Here is a 17,549-nt window from a genome sequence, read left to right as displayed (position 1 = left end):
ACTTTCCTGTATTAAAGAAATGACAGTATTGTTGCGGGAGGAAAGTAGAGATGCTTTCAGATTTGCTTAACTCCAAGAACTGAGGCCTTAAGAAAAACACCAAGTATTGCGAGGCTCATTTATAAGTCTCATGAGTTAGGAACGCAGCCGTGGCCAGGGGCTGCCTGGCACTTGCGGGAAAGAAGGAGGTGGGAGCAGGGGGAGCCTGTGTGCAAGGCGACCAGGCAGTGTGTTGCTAGGGGAAAGACAGCTGAGCCTAGGCCAGCCCCCTCCTCCCCATCCCGTCCCTTTCTGCTCCACCATTAACCTCCCCACAGCTGGCCTTATGGTCTTACTCCTGCCCCCCCTCCCCCCCCAGCCCTGGCAGGGGGCAGTTGGTGCACCTGCCATGGGCCATTTCCCTCCTGCTCCTCACTGAGCGCTTCAGATCAGCCAGGGGAGCGTGGAGGGCAGGAGGGGAGGCACAGTCTCCCTGCTCCTGGTGCCATAGCACTGCAGCTGGCCAGGGGGACCCTGCAGGCCTGTGGGGCTGTGGTGGTCGGGCGTGGGGCCTGCGACAGCCTGCCAGCCCCTGCATGTGACCTGCCCGGGCTGAAAATGAACTGGGTTGGGGGCAGTCGGTGAGTGAAACAATGGCACGGGGCAGTGGGAGGCCGCAACCTCACCACAGCATGGGGCTGGGTGTGCAGGGGCCTGCCCCATCTCATGCTGGGCACCATGTGACAAGACCTATTGCTCCTCCCTGGCGGGAAGGGACAGCTGGTGGCAGAGCAGCCTCCTCAGTCCCTTCTCTGCTTAGGGAGTCTGGGGCTGTCCAGAAGCGTCTCCATGGGAGTGGCCAGGATGGCACGTCATGAAGGGGCTTCGCCCTACATACACCGCTTCCCTGCCAGGCACTCGGTTGGGCAACGCGGGCTGTGTGGGAAGGGACTGTCTCCCGCCCACCTGGGACTGGGCAGACGTAGGTGATGTGAGAAGGCTTATCCCCTCCCTCAGCTCCACAACGGAGCAGCCTGGGCAGCGTGTGACTGCCAATGAAAATGAAAATATTGCTGGTATTATAGCTATGGATGCTGCTGGATTTACTATGAATTATTTCTAACCAAATCCAATACCTTCCACATCTTATGATAGTCCAAATGCATGTTTCTGCATGAGGAGAAATCAAAGGGACTCAAGCTCGTCTGAACCAGAGGAAGTTTGATGATACAGCACCTCCCATTTAAACAAAGCCAAGTTTAGCCAGAGGAAACCTTTAGTTCCTCTGTTTCCGCTCACCAGTGTTAAATAAAAACAAAGCAGTAGCCAAAGACAACAAATTACCCAAACCACCCAAAACGGTTGAAAGATATGTGCTGCTACCCGTTGTTTACCACCTGGGACTATCACTGTGGTTTCCTGTTTACAACCTCATTGCTTCCCCTTCTTCAGTAACTTCCAGTTGATATGCAGAGTGTCTCACTTTTTGATCTGCTTCTGAAAAGGCAGAATTTAATTATTTATGTAACTTAAATTTCTCACTGTCATTATCCCATCAGGAATTAATAATGTTAATTAAAAATCTCATTCATTATCTTATGACTTCATACTTTGTGTGTCTTTTCCCAAAATGATGGGAAACTCATTTTATTAAAAAAAAGTTTGATAAAAAACCTGAATTTAGCTATTGGGAGGCATAATTCTGAACTCATAGTTTATTTGATTTACATATTATTTTATTCTCTTTATTAGTTTTATTACAGCAGCATCTAGTGATTCCATTTGAGATTGTGATTTTATTATATTAAACAGAAAACATTGTGTGTTCTGAAGAGTTTACAATTTGAGTAGACAAGGCAAAGGATAGAAGAAGTTAAGTACTGTTATCCTCATTTTTACAAATCAAGAAGTTAGGCATAGAAAAATTAAGGGATTTTCCCAAAGGCACTCAGGAAAACTACAGAAGCAGCCAAAAATCGGACCCAGATATTGAGTACCAGTCCAAGGTCTTTGCCACAAGATTCTCTCTCTTCTTGAACCAAAAGTGAAATCCAAAAGTTGTTTATCATAGTTACTACTTAGATGTACATTTCATGGGGAGGATCATGTACAGCTGCTGGGCTGTAAAGAAATGTGAAAATCACCACCCACAGGCTAGTAACATTTTTATACTCAATATTTAAATTTAAAAAATCCCCTTCATTTATTTATTTTCAATTACTATACCACCTGGCTAGCCATTAGAAATTTAAAATTCAAAGGATTTCACCAAGCTTTTGAAACTAGGCTTGCTAAATACAATTTTAGAATCATCCTAAACACACATGCAGAGTCATACTAAAGTAACCCCACAAAGATTTTTTGAAAGCTTCTTTTTGAAGGGAAGTTTCAGCTTGCAATAACTATTGGCATAAATGCTTGTGAATACTATCCTTATACTTGTATAAATATGGCACAAGACATCTTAGAACAGATATCTAGGCCCCCCGCTTGGTGGCCAGAAGTGCACTTCTCTGCATCTGGCCAACGGGGCGGGGAGTGGTGGGGGGTACAATGATCCAAAAGTTTGAAAATCCCTGTGTTAAAGAACAGGGGCAATGCTCCATTTTTTTTCTTTGTTAGTTTTGTTGTTTTAATACTGTTCACCATGGTATGAAAGGCAGAATAGAAAAGTGCAGAATGAACTGTAAAGATTCCTTGTATTATTTTAAGGATTTTAAAATAGATAGTTAAGTTATATACTTGGTTAATTGCTTAAGAGTCTTAATTTGGGGATACACAGTGTTTTTAACTGTAGTGATTTAAAGATAATGGGGCAGAAGCCCAGCTGGTAGAAATCAGCATAGTTCAAATTGTCTGCAGTAGAGTTCTACTGACTTTTATGAGCTGATGGCCTTGCCAACTGTCTCAGCTTGAAATATGATGGCTTACACATGTAACTCTCAGTAGTATTAGTAGGTATTAGAGTCCTATATCTTTATACATCAACGTTAAGCAACAGCTTACAAATAAATACGAAATCCTTTCATGCAGATTTAATGTTATTTGCCATATTTCAGGAGCAGAATCATACTTAAGCAGGAGAGAAGAAAGCAAAAAGTAAGTAGTTTTTTTAGCTCTGCATGCTGTATATTACACAATTACAAAATAGTTTAATGTTGATTTCACATTCAAGGAAGTCTGGATTGTAACATGGTATATCTTTACGTACTTTCAGTGTAACTTTTAAGGCAAAATTTTTTTTCTGGGAAATCCTCATGCTTAATCATGCATTATGTTTTTATTTTAGATTGCTGTGCAGACATGCAATGCAATAATAGTAGTTACTGTTCAATTGTGAACATTTTCCCACAATGCAGGTATTAGTGCATAGTGACTTGAAAAATCATAATGCACAAATATGTGGTCAGTTTAACTAATAGCTAATTATGGACTTGTAGCATTTTTTCTGTAGGCCTACACATAAAATGTTTGGTTTAAGTGTTTTATGCTGTCATTCAAGCTTCTTTGTATTTACCTGATTTGAAAAAATATTGCTTGTATTAAACATACTCCTGACATTCAAATGAAACTAGACAAAAAGAGAAAAAGCAGTGACAGAGTGGTACATAAGAGTAATAAGAACAGACATAATCCCCTTAGTAGCCAGGACCAACAGGACAGTGTTGGGAAGTGAAGCCATCAAGTCTGCACCCTTCCTAGACCCAAAATAGATACCATGGCACTGCTTTTCAAGGCATATAGGGGAAGCACAATAGACTTGCAAGATGGAGCCATGCCCAAGAACAAGGACTGTCTTCCCATTGGAGAGTGGGAGCAGACACTGTCCCCATAGTTTTGCATTTTCTAGAATACTTCATAGGTCAGTGGTGCCTCATTATTAGGAACTAACTGGCTAATCTCCAGTAATAACGATACAACTTTGTAGTGGGCTTTAGCAGAGTGGAGGTGACAGAATCAAGCTGGGGGTCTACTGCAAGGCAAACTACTGCCTGTCCTAGCTCCTACCTCTCAGCTCTCCCTTGAGGTTCTTAACTAAGTGTCCTGAAGATCAGTGGTCTCAAGTTGCAACAAGGTTGGACATTAGGAATAATTTTCTCACTAGGAACATTGGAACGGGTTGCCCAGAGATGAGGTGGAATCTCCATCCTTGGAGGTTTTTAAGACCCAGCTTGACAAAGCCCTGCTGGGGTGTTCTAGTTGGGGATGGTCCTGCTTTGAGCAGGGGGTTGGATCAGATGACCTCCTGAAGCCCCTTCCAACCCTAATTTTCTATGATTCTATGAATATGCATGAAGTAACAGCTGTAAACTATGCACAGGGTCTATTTTGAGGTGATAGGCAGAAGGATTATTTGACATCTGAATAAGCTGCCAAGGGACAGGAGTGGTGGGTTTTTTGTTGATTTTTGTTTTCTTTTTTTGAGGATGGGGGTTCAGAGTCTTTTTGTATTATAAGGTGATAAACCACAGAGCACAAGATTTGAAGATGTAGAAGAAAGAGAGAATGAAAGTGGGAGGCAAGGGAAGTAGGGTACAGAAAAACTAAGGAATGTGAAAGGATTAAGACAGGAGAGCAATGAGAACTGTGTTAAATTGCACAAGGGTTGAATTTACCTATTTGTCTTCCTAACTGGAAATAAGTTTATCTATGTGTCACAGGCTAGGTTGTAAATCAGGTCAAGTACAAAATTACATTTCAGTTCAAAGGTTTTTATGGAATGGCACAGCCTGGAGCCTTCATTGTCCTTCTTGGAGCTAAAACTAAACAAGTTGTTATTGGTTTTATTTACTCATTCATTATTGTTTGTTGCACTTGATATCTGTGATCTCAGGATGATTTATTTAGCTGAGTGATCAACTGCAAAATTCAAGGCTTGTTCCCTACATTGCTACTAATGAAATTCAAGCATTAAACTGAATACACAACCCAGAGAAATTACAAGTGTCAATCACATTTGCTTTTGGCCCTTGGCATATGATAACATCTCAAAGGTCCCAGTCATGGGGTTTTCTTTTTTGTCAGAGGACAATATTTTCTGTGCCAAGAAAGACAGTCTAGGGAACAACAAGCTCTTCCTGCCCACATATAGATGGTCACATCTTTATAATCTTGTTGATTTGTTTACCAATTTCTAAGGTTCATAAAAAAATTTTAGCTCTTAAAAATTATTGACTATATGTAGTTTTCCTTCAAGGAATTTGGCACTGTTTTATGCAAAAGAGATTTTAAATTGTTAGCATGTGGCATTTGAGACAGTGAAGGGATCAATTTTTCCACAAAAATAACCATGATTATTTTTGTTTCAAAGACAATAGTCAGTAAGATTTATATAAGATGCAATCTTTTTTTAAAGTAATAAATGTGACCTTTAAAAATATTTTTACAGTCACTACAGCTATATCCATAGTGGGTAGGCATTTGGTATATGATTTTATTGACAGTAAATGGAATTGTGCTGCTAAGCTGTTTATGCAGTTGTATAGAAGTGTGCCACAGATACTGGTAAGGGGATCTAGAGTTTATTTAAAGCAGCTAATTTTTCTTTTGAAAATTATAGGAATTTTTCGAAAAGAAAAAACTTAGATCAAAGATGAAGCTGCTGGGAGTGTCCTCATCCCCTAAAAGTTCAACAGTCAGTTTAGATCTTCTCAATCTGTATGTTGTTAATCAGATAGCAAGCAAGAAGGATAATACTGGTGAGTTTAATGTAGTAATAGTCAGGTTTTACAACTGAAAGCCATATACTGTAACCTCGAACTGCTACTGTAAGATTATTAACTGATTATGTCAAGAATTGCATCTACCTTTAGGTAAACATAATAACTAAAAGTGAAAACAATATCCTCACAGAAAACCAGGACAGAAGAGGAACCAAATCATCTTGGCTAGCACCATACATTCACTTTCAAAATCATGCAGAACATATGCACTCATTTCATTTTGCATCCTTTATTTCCCTTATGCCCTTTTTTCAACTACTCCATTCAAATTCTATTTCTAGTGTCATAGAGTTGTTGGTTGTGGCTGTGTTGGTCTAAGGACATAGGCAGACAAGGCTCTTGAGGTAAATGTGATATCTTTTATTAGACCAACTAAATAGTTGGAAAAATTATTCTTTGCAAGCTTTGGGGTACAAACACCCTTCTTCAGACACAGGGAGAGTTTGTTGTTTCTTTGCATTCTCTCCTGGGTAGAAACACAAAGAACACAAAAAAATCCCACCCAAAAAACTCTCCCTGTGCCTGAAAAGGGTGTTTGTACCCAAGAGCTTGCAAAGAACATTTTTTCCAACTATTTTGTTGATCTGCTAAAAGATGTCACATTTACCTAAAGAACCTTGTCTGCATATTCCTAGTGTCATGCCTTCTTTCATGGTACCCACAACACTTGGAATAGCCTCTTCCTCCTGCTGCACTGAGTGCCTTTCTCCACATCCTTTCTCAGAATCTTACTTTGGTCTCCTGAATAACAAACATCTCCACATTTCCTGAAAACCTCCTGTTGTTCTGTGTAACATTATCTGAGTCAGATGATAGGGATCTTTCCATTTTATGCTCAAAAAAGTGAGGGTGGAAACAGGCTCCTCTGTTTTTTCATGGGTAGTGAGAACAAACTGAATGAGAAGTATAACAGAGCCTTGCAATGCCTGGAATTTGATGGATACAAAGGAACATACAGATAGAATAATACATTTAAAATAGGATTAACAATAAGCAGTTCAGACAGAGGAAATGGCAAGCAAAGCAAAAATATACTTATATTGGTTAGGTGGCCTGTATTGGTTAGGAAGAATGAACAATGGGTTATGCCTTGTTAAAATAAACTAGAAAGCTTAAATCTTGCTTTGATTCAGATACCAATATTCTGAACATTTTTATTACAGAAAGCATAAGAAAACCAGTCCATGTTGATATGACAAGGGGTATAAAAATACCAGTGAAAAGATATAATATGGAACTTCCTGTGTCACCGCAACGTGCATCATATAAAACAAATCTAGATGACATCCAAAACAGGTACCTGTTTAATTATAGGCACTAGCTAACCCTTAATGAAGATGTGCACAAAGACAAAAATTCCATGATGCTATTTCGTTTTTATCATTTGTAAATTTGAAACATGACATTTCAAGGTACTAGAAAGTATTACAAAGGTTAGAAAAAGGCAATTAAGACAAGAAACACCCCCCAGCAATTTCCATGCTCCTACTCAGGAAACCTACCCAGATCTAGCGATACCTGAAAAAAAAAACTACCTTATTTGACCTTTTATTGTGTTTTTCCCTTCTCAGAAGCCTAGTTAAGTAGATAGGCATTATAGCCTGCAAAAGTAATCAAACCTGGCTTATTTCAAACCACAGAAAAATGACTTGGGGCCCGAAACTGAGGACCTCTCATACAGAACATCCTGCCAGCAGCTACCCTTTCCTTAAACTGAGGGGTCTTCAGATTAAATATCTGCGAATTGCTAGCATGGCAGTTTGCCATAGAGAACAAATAGTCTCTCAAATAAATCAAACCCGAAATTTCACTCTCAACCAATAAATGGCTTTTAGAGATGACAGAGAACTTGTATACTGTGCTCTTGGCAAGAACTATCACTCACCAAGTAGGCTGCTTGATTGTGCAGCAGCTCCATTTCTTAGACTGATATGTCTGTATGTAGAACTATAGCAGTAGTCTAATATTGAGATAACAAAGGCTCCCACTGCTGCAAGATGGTTCTAATCTTCAAAATGAACCAAGGTGGGAAAAATTATTCCTGAACATTACCAGTAGCAGCTGGGAATCAAACAACAATCCAGCCTGAAACTCTAGTAACATATGATTTCAGACCATAGCTACAGACTAGGAACAGTATGCTGGTAAACAGTCTCACTGAAAATGTTTTATGAGCCAAAGTAGTCAAATATACCACCATGAACTGCTAGTACAATGTTGTTAAAAATGGCTTAATATGGTCCTTGGGCATATAAAGAGTGATATTATAGTTGTGATGGTTCAGAAATTATGAGGCAAGGATTTTTTAGAGTAATATCATTTATTGGGCCAACTATGTAGTTGGGATTGAGTTAATCAAGTTTTCAAATACAAGGCATTCTTCTTCAGGTTAGAGGTGATTTTTAATTTCTGCATACAGCACAAGTGCAATTAACACTGTAATACAGCAACCAGTTCTGGAGTCAATATTTTTAAAAGGGATATTGAAAAAATGGAAAAAGGCAAGAAGCCACTAAACTAATTTAGTTTTGGATAAAATGTTTTACATTGAGATACTTGGGGAAATCAATCTGTTTGGTTTATCCAAAAGAAGGCCAGGAGGTGACTTGATTATTAGTAGATAAATGTTTTCTACCTAGACTAAGAACTGGTACAAAAGGGTTCTTTAATGTATTGGAGGTAGGCATAATGAGAATGAATAGGTGCAAGCTGATAAATTAGAAATAAGGTTCTAATATTTAATGGTACCCTTCAGAACAAATTACCAAATGGACTGGCGGATTTTTAAAGCCTTCAAAGTAAGTCTGGAACCCTTTCTGGAGGGTGTACTTTAGCAAACATAAATTATTAAGTAAATAGTTGAAATTCTATGGCCTATGGTTAGGAACCTATCTAAGTCATGGTGAGACAATGGTTTTTCATGGCCCACTTACTGAGCAGATTTCACAGGCATTTTGTGGCAGTCCCACCCCTTGCCAGTGATTGGCGGAGGGCACCTTCACTCAGTCTATGTCACTACTGCCCCTGCCCTGAGACTGAGTAAAGGTGCCCTCTGCCAATCAGTGGCAAGGGCACTATATCTTTCCCTGCCCCAGTGGGAAAGTCTACAGGGGGAGAGGAAAGGGCCAACTTACCGTCCTGCTAGCTGACACCAACCCAGACATAGTAGGGATCACTGAAACATGGTGGGACCCAACGCATGACTGGGTGGTGAATATCAAGGGCTACAGGCTGTACAGGAGGGATAGGACAGGGAAGAAAGGTGTGGGCGTGGCATTCTACATTAAGGAGGAATACACATCCTCATCAATTAACAAAGAATCAGAGGAAGGGCACTTTGAAGTGCTCTGGGTTAGAATACAAGGCAGTTGAGGGGAGAGAGACTTGATGGTAGGGGTCTACTACAGACCACCCAACCCAGGAGAAGAGCTAGACCAGGAATTCTTAAGTCAGCTCACAGAGGTAGTTAGGTTAAAGGATGTGGTCATCATGGGTGACCTGAACTTTCCAGACTCCTGCTGGGAAGAGCAGTCACCCAGGTCTGACCGCTTACGTAGGTTCCTAGCCAGAATGCAGGACCGCCGTCTAACCCAGGAGGTGCACAGCCCCACCAGGGGAGATGCCTTGTTGGACCTGGTGCTGGCCATGGGTGACGACCTGGTGAGGGGGCTGCAGGTGCTCGACCACCTGGGCAACAGTGATCATCACCTGCTGGAATTCACCATCCAGTGCAAAGTGGCAAAGGCCTACAGCAAGGCAGCAGCCCTAGATTTCAGGATGGTGGACTTCAATGAGCTAAGGAAAATAGTTGGGGAAGCACTGAGGTCCCAGAGGGGAGGGGAGCCAGGTGTCCAAGGAGAGTGGTCGCTCCTTAAGAAGACGATCCTCCAAACCCAAAGGGAGGTAATCCCAACATGGATCAAAGGGGGCAGGAGGGCGCAAAAGCCCCCATGGCTCACCAAAAGCATCTGGGAATGTCTCCTAGCCAAAAGGGAGGTGCACACCCAATGGAAGGGAGGGGCCATCACCAGGGAGGACTATACCTCGGTTGCTCAGGGCTCTAGGGGGGCAGTCAGGAAAGCCAAGGCAGAGATGGAACTGGGACTAGCTTCCCAGATTAAGGACAGTAAGAAGTCCTTCTTTAAATACATAGGGGGTAAAAAGAAAGTTCCGGGTAATGTGGGGCCCCTGCAGGACACGTTAGGAAATTTGGTCATCACACCAGACAACAAAGCCAACATATTTAACGATTTCTTTGCCTCCGTTTTCCTAAACAGGGACCTGAACAGTCACCCCTCCACTGGGTCCCCCTTAGACTCCAGGGGAGGTGCACCTAGGCCAAGGGTTAGTGAGGAACTAGTTAGGGAACTGCTGGATGGACTGGATGTATTCAAATCATCTGGTCTGGACGATCTTCACCCTAGAGTTCCGAGGGAATTGGCTAAGGTCATTGCGGGACCCCTGGCACAGCTTTACGAGCACTCGTGGTGCTCTGGTGTGGTGCCAGAGGACTGGAAGAGGGCCAATGTGGTTCCCATCTTCAAAAAGGGGAGGAAGGAAGACCCCGGGAAACTATAGGCCAGTTAGTCTTACCTCAATCCTGGGCAAGCTTTTTGAGAAAATGGTTCCGGCGCATATCCACGAGGGGCCAGCAGGGGAGATTAAGCTTAGGGGCAATCAGCACGGGTTCATTAGCAGCAGGTCCTGTCAGACCAACCTGGTGGCCTTCTATGACCAGATCACCAAATCCTTAGATGCAGGGGTAGCAGTGGACATAGTCTTCCTGGACTTTTGGAAGGCCTTCAGCAGTGTCTCTCACCCTGTTCTCATTAAGAAACTGGGGGACTGTGGTGTCGACACCCACACAGTCAAATGGGTCACCAACTGGCTGGAGGGCCGCACCCAGAGAGTGGTGGTGGATGGGGCATTTTCGACTTGGAGGGATTTGAGCAGTGGGGTTCCCCAGGGCTCGGTCCTCGGGCCCGCACTGTTCAACATCTTCATCAGTGACTTGGACGAGGGGGTAAAAAGCACCCTGTTCAAATTTGCTGATGACACTAAGATGTGGGGGGATGTGGGCATACTAGAATGGAGGAATAGGCTGCAATCAGACCTAGACAGGTTACAAGGGTGGGTGGATGTGAATAGGATGGGACTCAACACCAACAAGTGCAAGGTGATGCACCTGGGGAGGAACAACTGGCACCATACCTACAGGCTGGTGAACTCCTTTCTCAATGCAGAGGCAGAAAAGGATCTTGGAGTCATTATTGACTCCAAGATGAACATGGGCCGGCAGTGTGGGGATGCAGTCAGGAAGGTCAACCGCACCTTGTCATGCATCCACAGATGCATCTCCAGCAGGTCCAAGGAGGTGATCCTCCCCCTCTATGCGACACTGGTCAGGCTGCAGCTGGAGTATTGCATCCAGTTCTGGGTGCCGCACTTCAAGAGGGATGTGGACAACATGGAGAGGGTCCAGAGGAGGGCCACTCGCATGATCAGGGGGCAGCAGGGCAGACCCTACGAGGAGAGACTACGGGACCTGAACCTGTTCAGCCTCCACAAGAGAAGGCCGTGGGGGGATCTAGTTGCCTGTTATAAACTAGTCAGAGGGGACCAGTTGGCATTGGGGGAGTCCCTGTTCTCCCGAGCACTACCAGGAGTGACCAGGAATAATGGTCACAAGCTGGCAGAGGGTAGGTTTAGGCTAGATATCAGGAGGCGCTACTTCACGGTCCGGGCGGCTAGGTTCTGGAACCAACTTCCAAGAGAAGTGGTGCTGGCTTCTACCCAGGGGGTCTTTAAGAGGAGGCTAGATGAACACCTTGCTGGGGTCGTTTGACCCCAGTACTCTTTCCTGCTATGGCAGGGGGTTGGACTTGATGATCTGCTCAGGTCCGTTCCAGTACTAGAAACTGTGAAACTATGAAGGGAGGAAGGGAGTGGGGCTGAGCATGGGACTGGGTATAGGACTGAGCAGGGACTGGGGGGGAGCAGAGCCAAGCCAATATTGGGGCCAGGGCCCACTGTGCCCATGTGGCCACCCCTCCCCCCATGCCCGGGGTCATTCCCAGCTCTGGCAGCCCCTGCACCAATGAATCTGCTGCTAGGACTGTGCAAAGCTTCGGTACCTGAATCGATTTGGTGGAGATTTGGCCTGATTTAGTGGCTGAATCTCCAAATCCAAACTGAATCAGGAGACCCTTTAATCTCTCTGAATTGAATCAGAACCCTCTGAATCAGTTCAGAGAGATGCAGAAAGATTTGGACATAGACACAGCTTTAAATGTTTTTTTTTACGTACCTCAAGGTACCAAGTGGCTCATGAATGCTGAGCTGGTGGGGCGGATGGAGCATCCCACAGAAGCGTGGGGGGATCTCCAGCATGCTTGACAGCAGACCTGGACATGTATCTTCTTTTTGGGTCTGCTGAGAAGTGCACAGGGGGTCCCCCGTGCCTCCCTGGGTCAGTAACTGGTGCCTCCTGGGTCTAGAGGTGCACCTGGGGTCCCCTCATGGCTGATCACTAAGCCAGGGGGGAATGGGGGAGCCACCCTGTGCACTCCCAGGTTGACCTGGAAGTGGACTAGAAGTACTTTCAGTCCACTTCCGGGTTGGCCACTGAGCACACGAGGTGGGGGGGCCACACTCTTGTGGGATGGTCCATCCACCCTGGCGTCACAGCGTTCACGAGCCATGCCTGGTACCTTGAGGTATATAGAAAAAACATTTAAAGCTGTGTCTATGGCTGAATTGCTGATTCTCCGAATCAGCATTGAATCTTCAGATTTAGATTTGGCCAAATCAAATTAGGGACAGTGATTCGAATCAATGAATTGAATCACTGTGCCCAATTCAGGCCAAATCTGAATTTGAATCGAATATGGCCCATTTTGCATAACCCCTACCTACCCCCCACCCTGCAGCAGCCCCATCATTGTCCCTGGCTCTGCACTGCCTGGGGGAGGGCCAGAGCCAGGGGCCAGAGTGAGGCTGGCCTCAGCTGCACTACTGGGCTGGAGGGGACTGAGCCCCTGGGACCGCTATGCCCACCCCCACCCCGAGTCATGGCTGGGCGTGGGATGAAAATCGTGGCTTATCCGGGGGCATGTGGGGAAGTAGGGCAGCTCCTGCTGCTGCATGCATAGGAAGAGGCATGGGGGGGGCGCATGCCCCCGGATCTGCATGGGGTAGGGCTGGCTGCTGCAAGGTGGGGCTGGGGCCAGGGCTGCACTGGGTTCTTCCCAGCAGGGGGCGCTGGGCTGCACTGGGGTGGGTGGCAGTGGTGCTGAGATGGGGGTCTGCAAATTTTGGGGTGGCTGCACCCCCCCCCATAGTCCCCTTCCAGTTCTACCACCGCAGCCTCAGCCCCGGCAGGCAGCCCATCCTGCCTCATGCAGATCTGAGGCAGCAGACCTGGAAATGTGCTTCCCTATGCCTCCAAGGCTACACATAGCAGCAGGAGCCACACCCCCAAAATGAGCTGCTCACATCTCAGTCCTGTGCCCCACCAGCTGTGCAGCACCTGCCTCTCCCCTAGCCCCAGACCCACTCCCTCCCTGCAGCTGCTGGAAGTCTCTTGTGATGTATGACCAAGATATTTAAAATCTCACATATCTTTCTTATACTTTGTTACAAGGGTACAACAACAAGTATTAGATAATAGAAGAAAGCATCTCTCAGACAAGATAAAATACCAACCACAAGTAAGTTAAATTTATAACACATAGGTCAAGTGTAGATTATTAACTAAGAATTTCAAAATAATTTTTAAAAGAATTCCAAAATCTCTCAGGTTAAGTCTGTGGAGTCTTCCTCCTTAAAAATGTATCAAAACATCAAAATCATCTTTCATTTATTTTTTACGTTTATTATAATTATGCGTAATTTTCAGTGCTAGGGCTTGTCATTTTCTAGACATCTTCCAAATACTTAAGAGCAGCCTCTGCTCCAAGGTATTCATAGACTAAAGACAGATAGTACACAGAGGTTAGAAGAAAGATAACAGCCAATATCAGACAAACCATATAGTGTTTATGATGTCAACTTCATTCACTGTGAATAGCATGTGAAATGAATCTTTACAGAGACTTAAATATAGATAATGTATGAGCATGGGCCTAAGGATATCATACAACATGTTCAATGCCATAGCAATGAATTTTGCCACCTGGGGCAAAGCCCGCAGCGGCAGCCTGCCCTCACCCAGTGCACAAATCCATGGGGTACATGCCTCCCCATGCTTGCCCAGGAGTACATGCAGCAGTAGGAGCCACTCTTCCTGTGTACCCATGTCCCCCCCATGAACCGTTACTGTTGTGGCTCTGTCCCATGCACCTCCTCGGCTGGGCAGCACTTGTGGGCACCCCTTCGCTTCAGCGCGTGGGGTGGTCACCCTACTCACCCCCACCACTCCTTGCTACGGCACTGAATATGTTAGAGACCCCACTGAGAAACACACAGAGGTAAATGTGGGAAGTTGACAAATTGACAGACAAAGCTGGGAGCAGATTAGACAAATATTTTCCTGGGATGGTTTAGAAACAAGGATGATTCTGCTTTAAGCATGGAGTTGCATTAGATGATATTTGGAGATCCCTTCTAGCTATATTTTCTATGAATAGATGAACAAATTTTCGAGTTAAAAGGTGGGGAAAGGATTTACTGTGCATCAGCACAGTAACTGCTTTGCTCCGCTGCTCCTCTTCCATAGTAAGTGGAAGCTAAATATGAATAGCTTGCTCCTGCATGAAACACTGCAAGAATGCTAGCAGAATAAGAGAATATGAGAAGCTGCTATATCCCCAACCAAAATAGGTAACCAGCTTAACAGACACCCAACAAAAATGAAACATACTTTAGAAGTCCTATGAGGCTCCTTTCTACCCAGAGGCCTTTATTTACCTAGAAGCTCATTAAGGTGTAAGATTCTCCAGTTTAATGTCTACTTAAATCAGAAGAAGAGTGGACACACAAACTAGTCACTGTCAACAGCTGATGTGCGGGGTATGCCTCCATCTTTAACTCAGTTTGTCTGTCCATACAAAAAGAAGATACATATAGAAAAGTCAAGGCTATATATGATTTGCAAGCAAAGATGAAATAATACTTGCAAATAGATTTTAGAATTGTACTTATACGTCCTCAAATATTTTTCTCCCAGAACACTGGCCAAAATCTGCTTTCATTGATGTATGTTTAACCTGATGAGATTGGATAAACATAACCGAGAGAAGACTTTGTCCCTTAAAAATCCACTATAAGCATTTCCTAAAGACTACTAAATTGATAATGGATTAATGTAATCAATTCCAGACCACACCGTGCAGCTTTGAATGCATTTCTAAAAAGCTGTGGCACCACAGGGGAAATTAGCTTCCTCTGTCAAGTCTCAACTTTTAATGGATTCTATTGTATTGGGTTTATAGACTAATTGTATTGCCTCATTTTTATTTTTGCTATTTTACATTCTTAGGAAAAAGATAATTTTAAAATCAACCTATTATTTTTTCCTGTAACTGTTTAAAAATCTTTTTTTTTTCATATGAGGTTAGGATTTATCCTTAAAATGTAGTAAATTATTCAGCAGGAAGTAAGACTTGTGCAGTTGGCAGATATGAGGTTGAAAAATGTTTCTATGTTGTCAGTGCACGTTAAGAACTGTCTAAGCCTTCTCTTGAAGAACAGAGAACTCAGCATGAGTAATAGTTAAAGTATCTGTGTCATAGAGCAGTCTGCCATCATTTGTCATTATATTTGGATTCTTCTTAATATAGATTCATATTCAAGATAGCTTACACTTAATTCTATCCTATTAACAATAGCACTTGAAATACATGCTTAACTTTATATATGCTTAAGGCCCACTGGAGCCAATGAAACTTAAGAAGAAGCATTAGCACTATCCTGAAAATGGATGCTTTCCTGAAACAGGACCATCAAGAAAAATACTCTGTACTAGAGGTTCACTGATACGTCGGTCTATGTCGTATCAAGACTGATAAAAGGAAAATTGATGTTATCGGCAATCAGCTTTTTTTGGCTGTTGCGGTTGATAGTGCTGCTGATAAATGCCATATGCATGCATGCAGCTGCAGCAATCATGCAGCCAGCCCAGCAGCTTGGACAGCAATGTCCACCTGGTAAGTCTGTTGGGGTGAAGGGGTGGAGAGGGAAGGGGCATGGGGGGGGCAGATCAAGGACCCCACGGTGAGGGAGGGAGTGGGGCTGGGGCAGGGGCAGGAGCAGGCACTTGCCAGCCGAGGCAGGGTGCAGGATGGAGCTGCGAGTGGCTCATCCTGGGGGGGTGGCTCCCCCCACTGTATGCACACTCAGGGGACGCATATGGGGCATGTGCCCCCTGGATCTGTGCATGTGGTGACGGCGGGCTGCCGGTGCAGGCTGTGGGTGGGGGTGGCACCAGGCTCTTCCTGGTGGGGGGCTGCATTCGGAGTGGGCAGTAGTGGCACTGGGAATGGGGCTATGGGGTAGGTTCCCAAATAACCCCCCTCTCAGCACTGCCACCACCCACACTGAGCACAGCCCTGGCCCAGCCCATCCTTCCCCACTGGGAAGATCCTGGTGCAACCGTGACCCCAGCCTGCCCTTGCCCCACATGCAGATCTGGGGGCACACACCCCCTATGCCTGCCCCTGGGGTGCATGCAGTGGTAGGAGCTGCCCCCTGCTCCCTCCCCATGCCCCCTGGAAAAGCCACTCGCAGCTCCATCTCACACTGTCTGCCCCAGCCCTAGCTCCCTTCTACCCTTACTGTGGGGGACTCAATCTGCACCCCCATGCCGCATCCTTCCCACTGCCCCTTCCCCCACGACAGACTTACCAGCTGGATGCTGCTCTCCAAGCTGCTGGGCTTCATATTGGCAATCGGATACCATAGATTTCATAGACATTAGGGCTGGAAGGGACCTTGGAAGATCATCGAGTCCAGCCCCCCACCCAAAGGACAGGAAGTCAGCTGGGGTCATAGGATTCCAGCAAGATAAGCATTCAATTTTCTCTTGAAGGTATTCAATGTAGGTGCTTGAACCACCTCTGATGGCAGGCTATTTCAGATCTTGGGGGATTGGACAGTAAATAAATTTTTCCTTATGTCCAGCCTGAAATGGTCTCACAGCAGTTTATAACTGTTCGGCCTCATCATCCGTTGCAGTGCTCTGATGAACAAACCACCAGATCCTGGTGATCACCCCTGATAAACTTTTAGGTGGCCATCAGATCACCCCTGAGCCTGCGCTTTTCCAGGCTAAAGAGCCCCATGGCTCTTAGCCTGTCATCGTAAGGTCTGTTTTTCTGACCTCTGATCATGCACGTGGTTCTTCTCTGGACTCTCTCAAGCTTCTCCACACCCTTTTTGAATTGTAGGGCCCAAAACTGGAAGCAGTACTCCAGCTGTGGCCTTACCAAGGCTGAGTACAAGGGGAGAATGATGTCCCAGGATTTGCTTCAAAAGCATCTATGGATGCAAGCCAGCGTTTTGTTCACTTTATTAGCCGCAGCATCACATTGCAGGCTCATGTTCATCTTGTGGTCAATGATGACGCCCAAGTCTCCTTCTTCCATAGTGCTAACCAATGTAGCACTCCTGAGCCTATAAGGATGCTGCAGGTTTTTCCTCCCAAGGTGGAGAACCTTGCATTTTTCAGTGTTAAACACCATCAGGTTCTCATCCACCCATTTCCTGAGCCTGTCCAGGTCAGCCTGGATCACCCACCTGTCTTCTGGTGTGGATGCTTTGCCCCAAAGTTGGTGTCATCAGCAAACTTGACCAGTCCACTTCTGACTCCAGTGTTCACATCATTAATGAAGATGTTGAACAATATGGGTC

At 44.8% G+C, this 17,549-nt stretch overlaps 1 protein-coding gene across 1 annotated transcript in view; it reads left to right on the top strand.

Moving 5' to 3' along the window:
- Positions 1-597: 597 nt before the first annotated feature.
- Positions 598-17,549, top strand: part of REDIC1 (regulator of DNA class I crossover intermediates 1) — a 32,446-nt gene continuing 15,494 nt past the window's right edge. The window contains exons 1-5 of the mRNA XM_090041062.1: positions 598-620; positions 3,039-3,078; positions 5,540-5,678; positions 6,866-6,998; positions 13,345-13,411. Coding sequence (XP_089897188.1) covers positions 598-620; positions 3,039-3,078; positions 5,540-5,678; positions 6,866-6,998; positions 13,345-13,411 — 402 coding nt within the window. The remainder of the gene's footprint in view (positions 621-3,038; positions 3,079-5,539; positions 5,679-6,865; positions 6,999-13,344; positions 13,412-17,549) is intronic.

This window comes from Crocodylus siamensis, chromosome 4 (assembly GCF_052110815.1).
Source record: "Crocodylus siamensis isolate JL-2025a chromosome 4, ASM5211081v1, whole genome shotgun sequence".
Classification (NCBI taxonomy): Eukaryota; Metazoa; Chordata; order Crocodylia; family Crocodylidae; genus Crocodylus; species Crocodylus siamensis.
The sequence above is the reverse complement of the archived record's forward strand: the minus strand, read 5'-3'. Positions and strand labels throughout refer to the sequence as shown.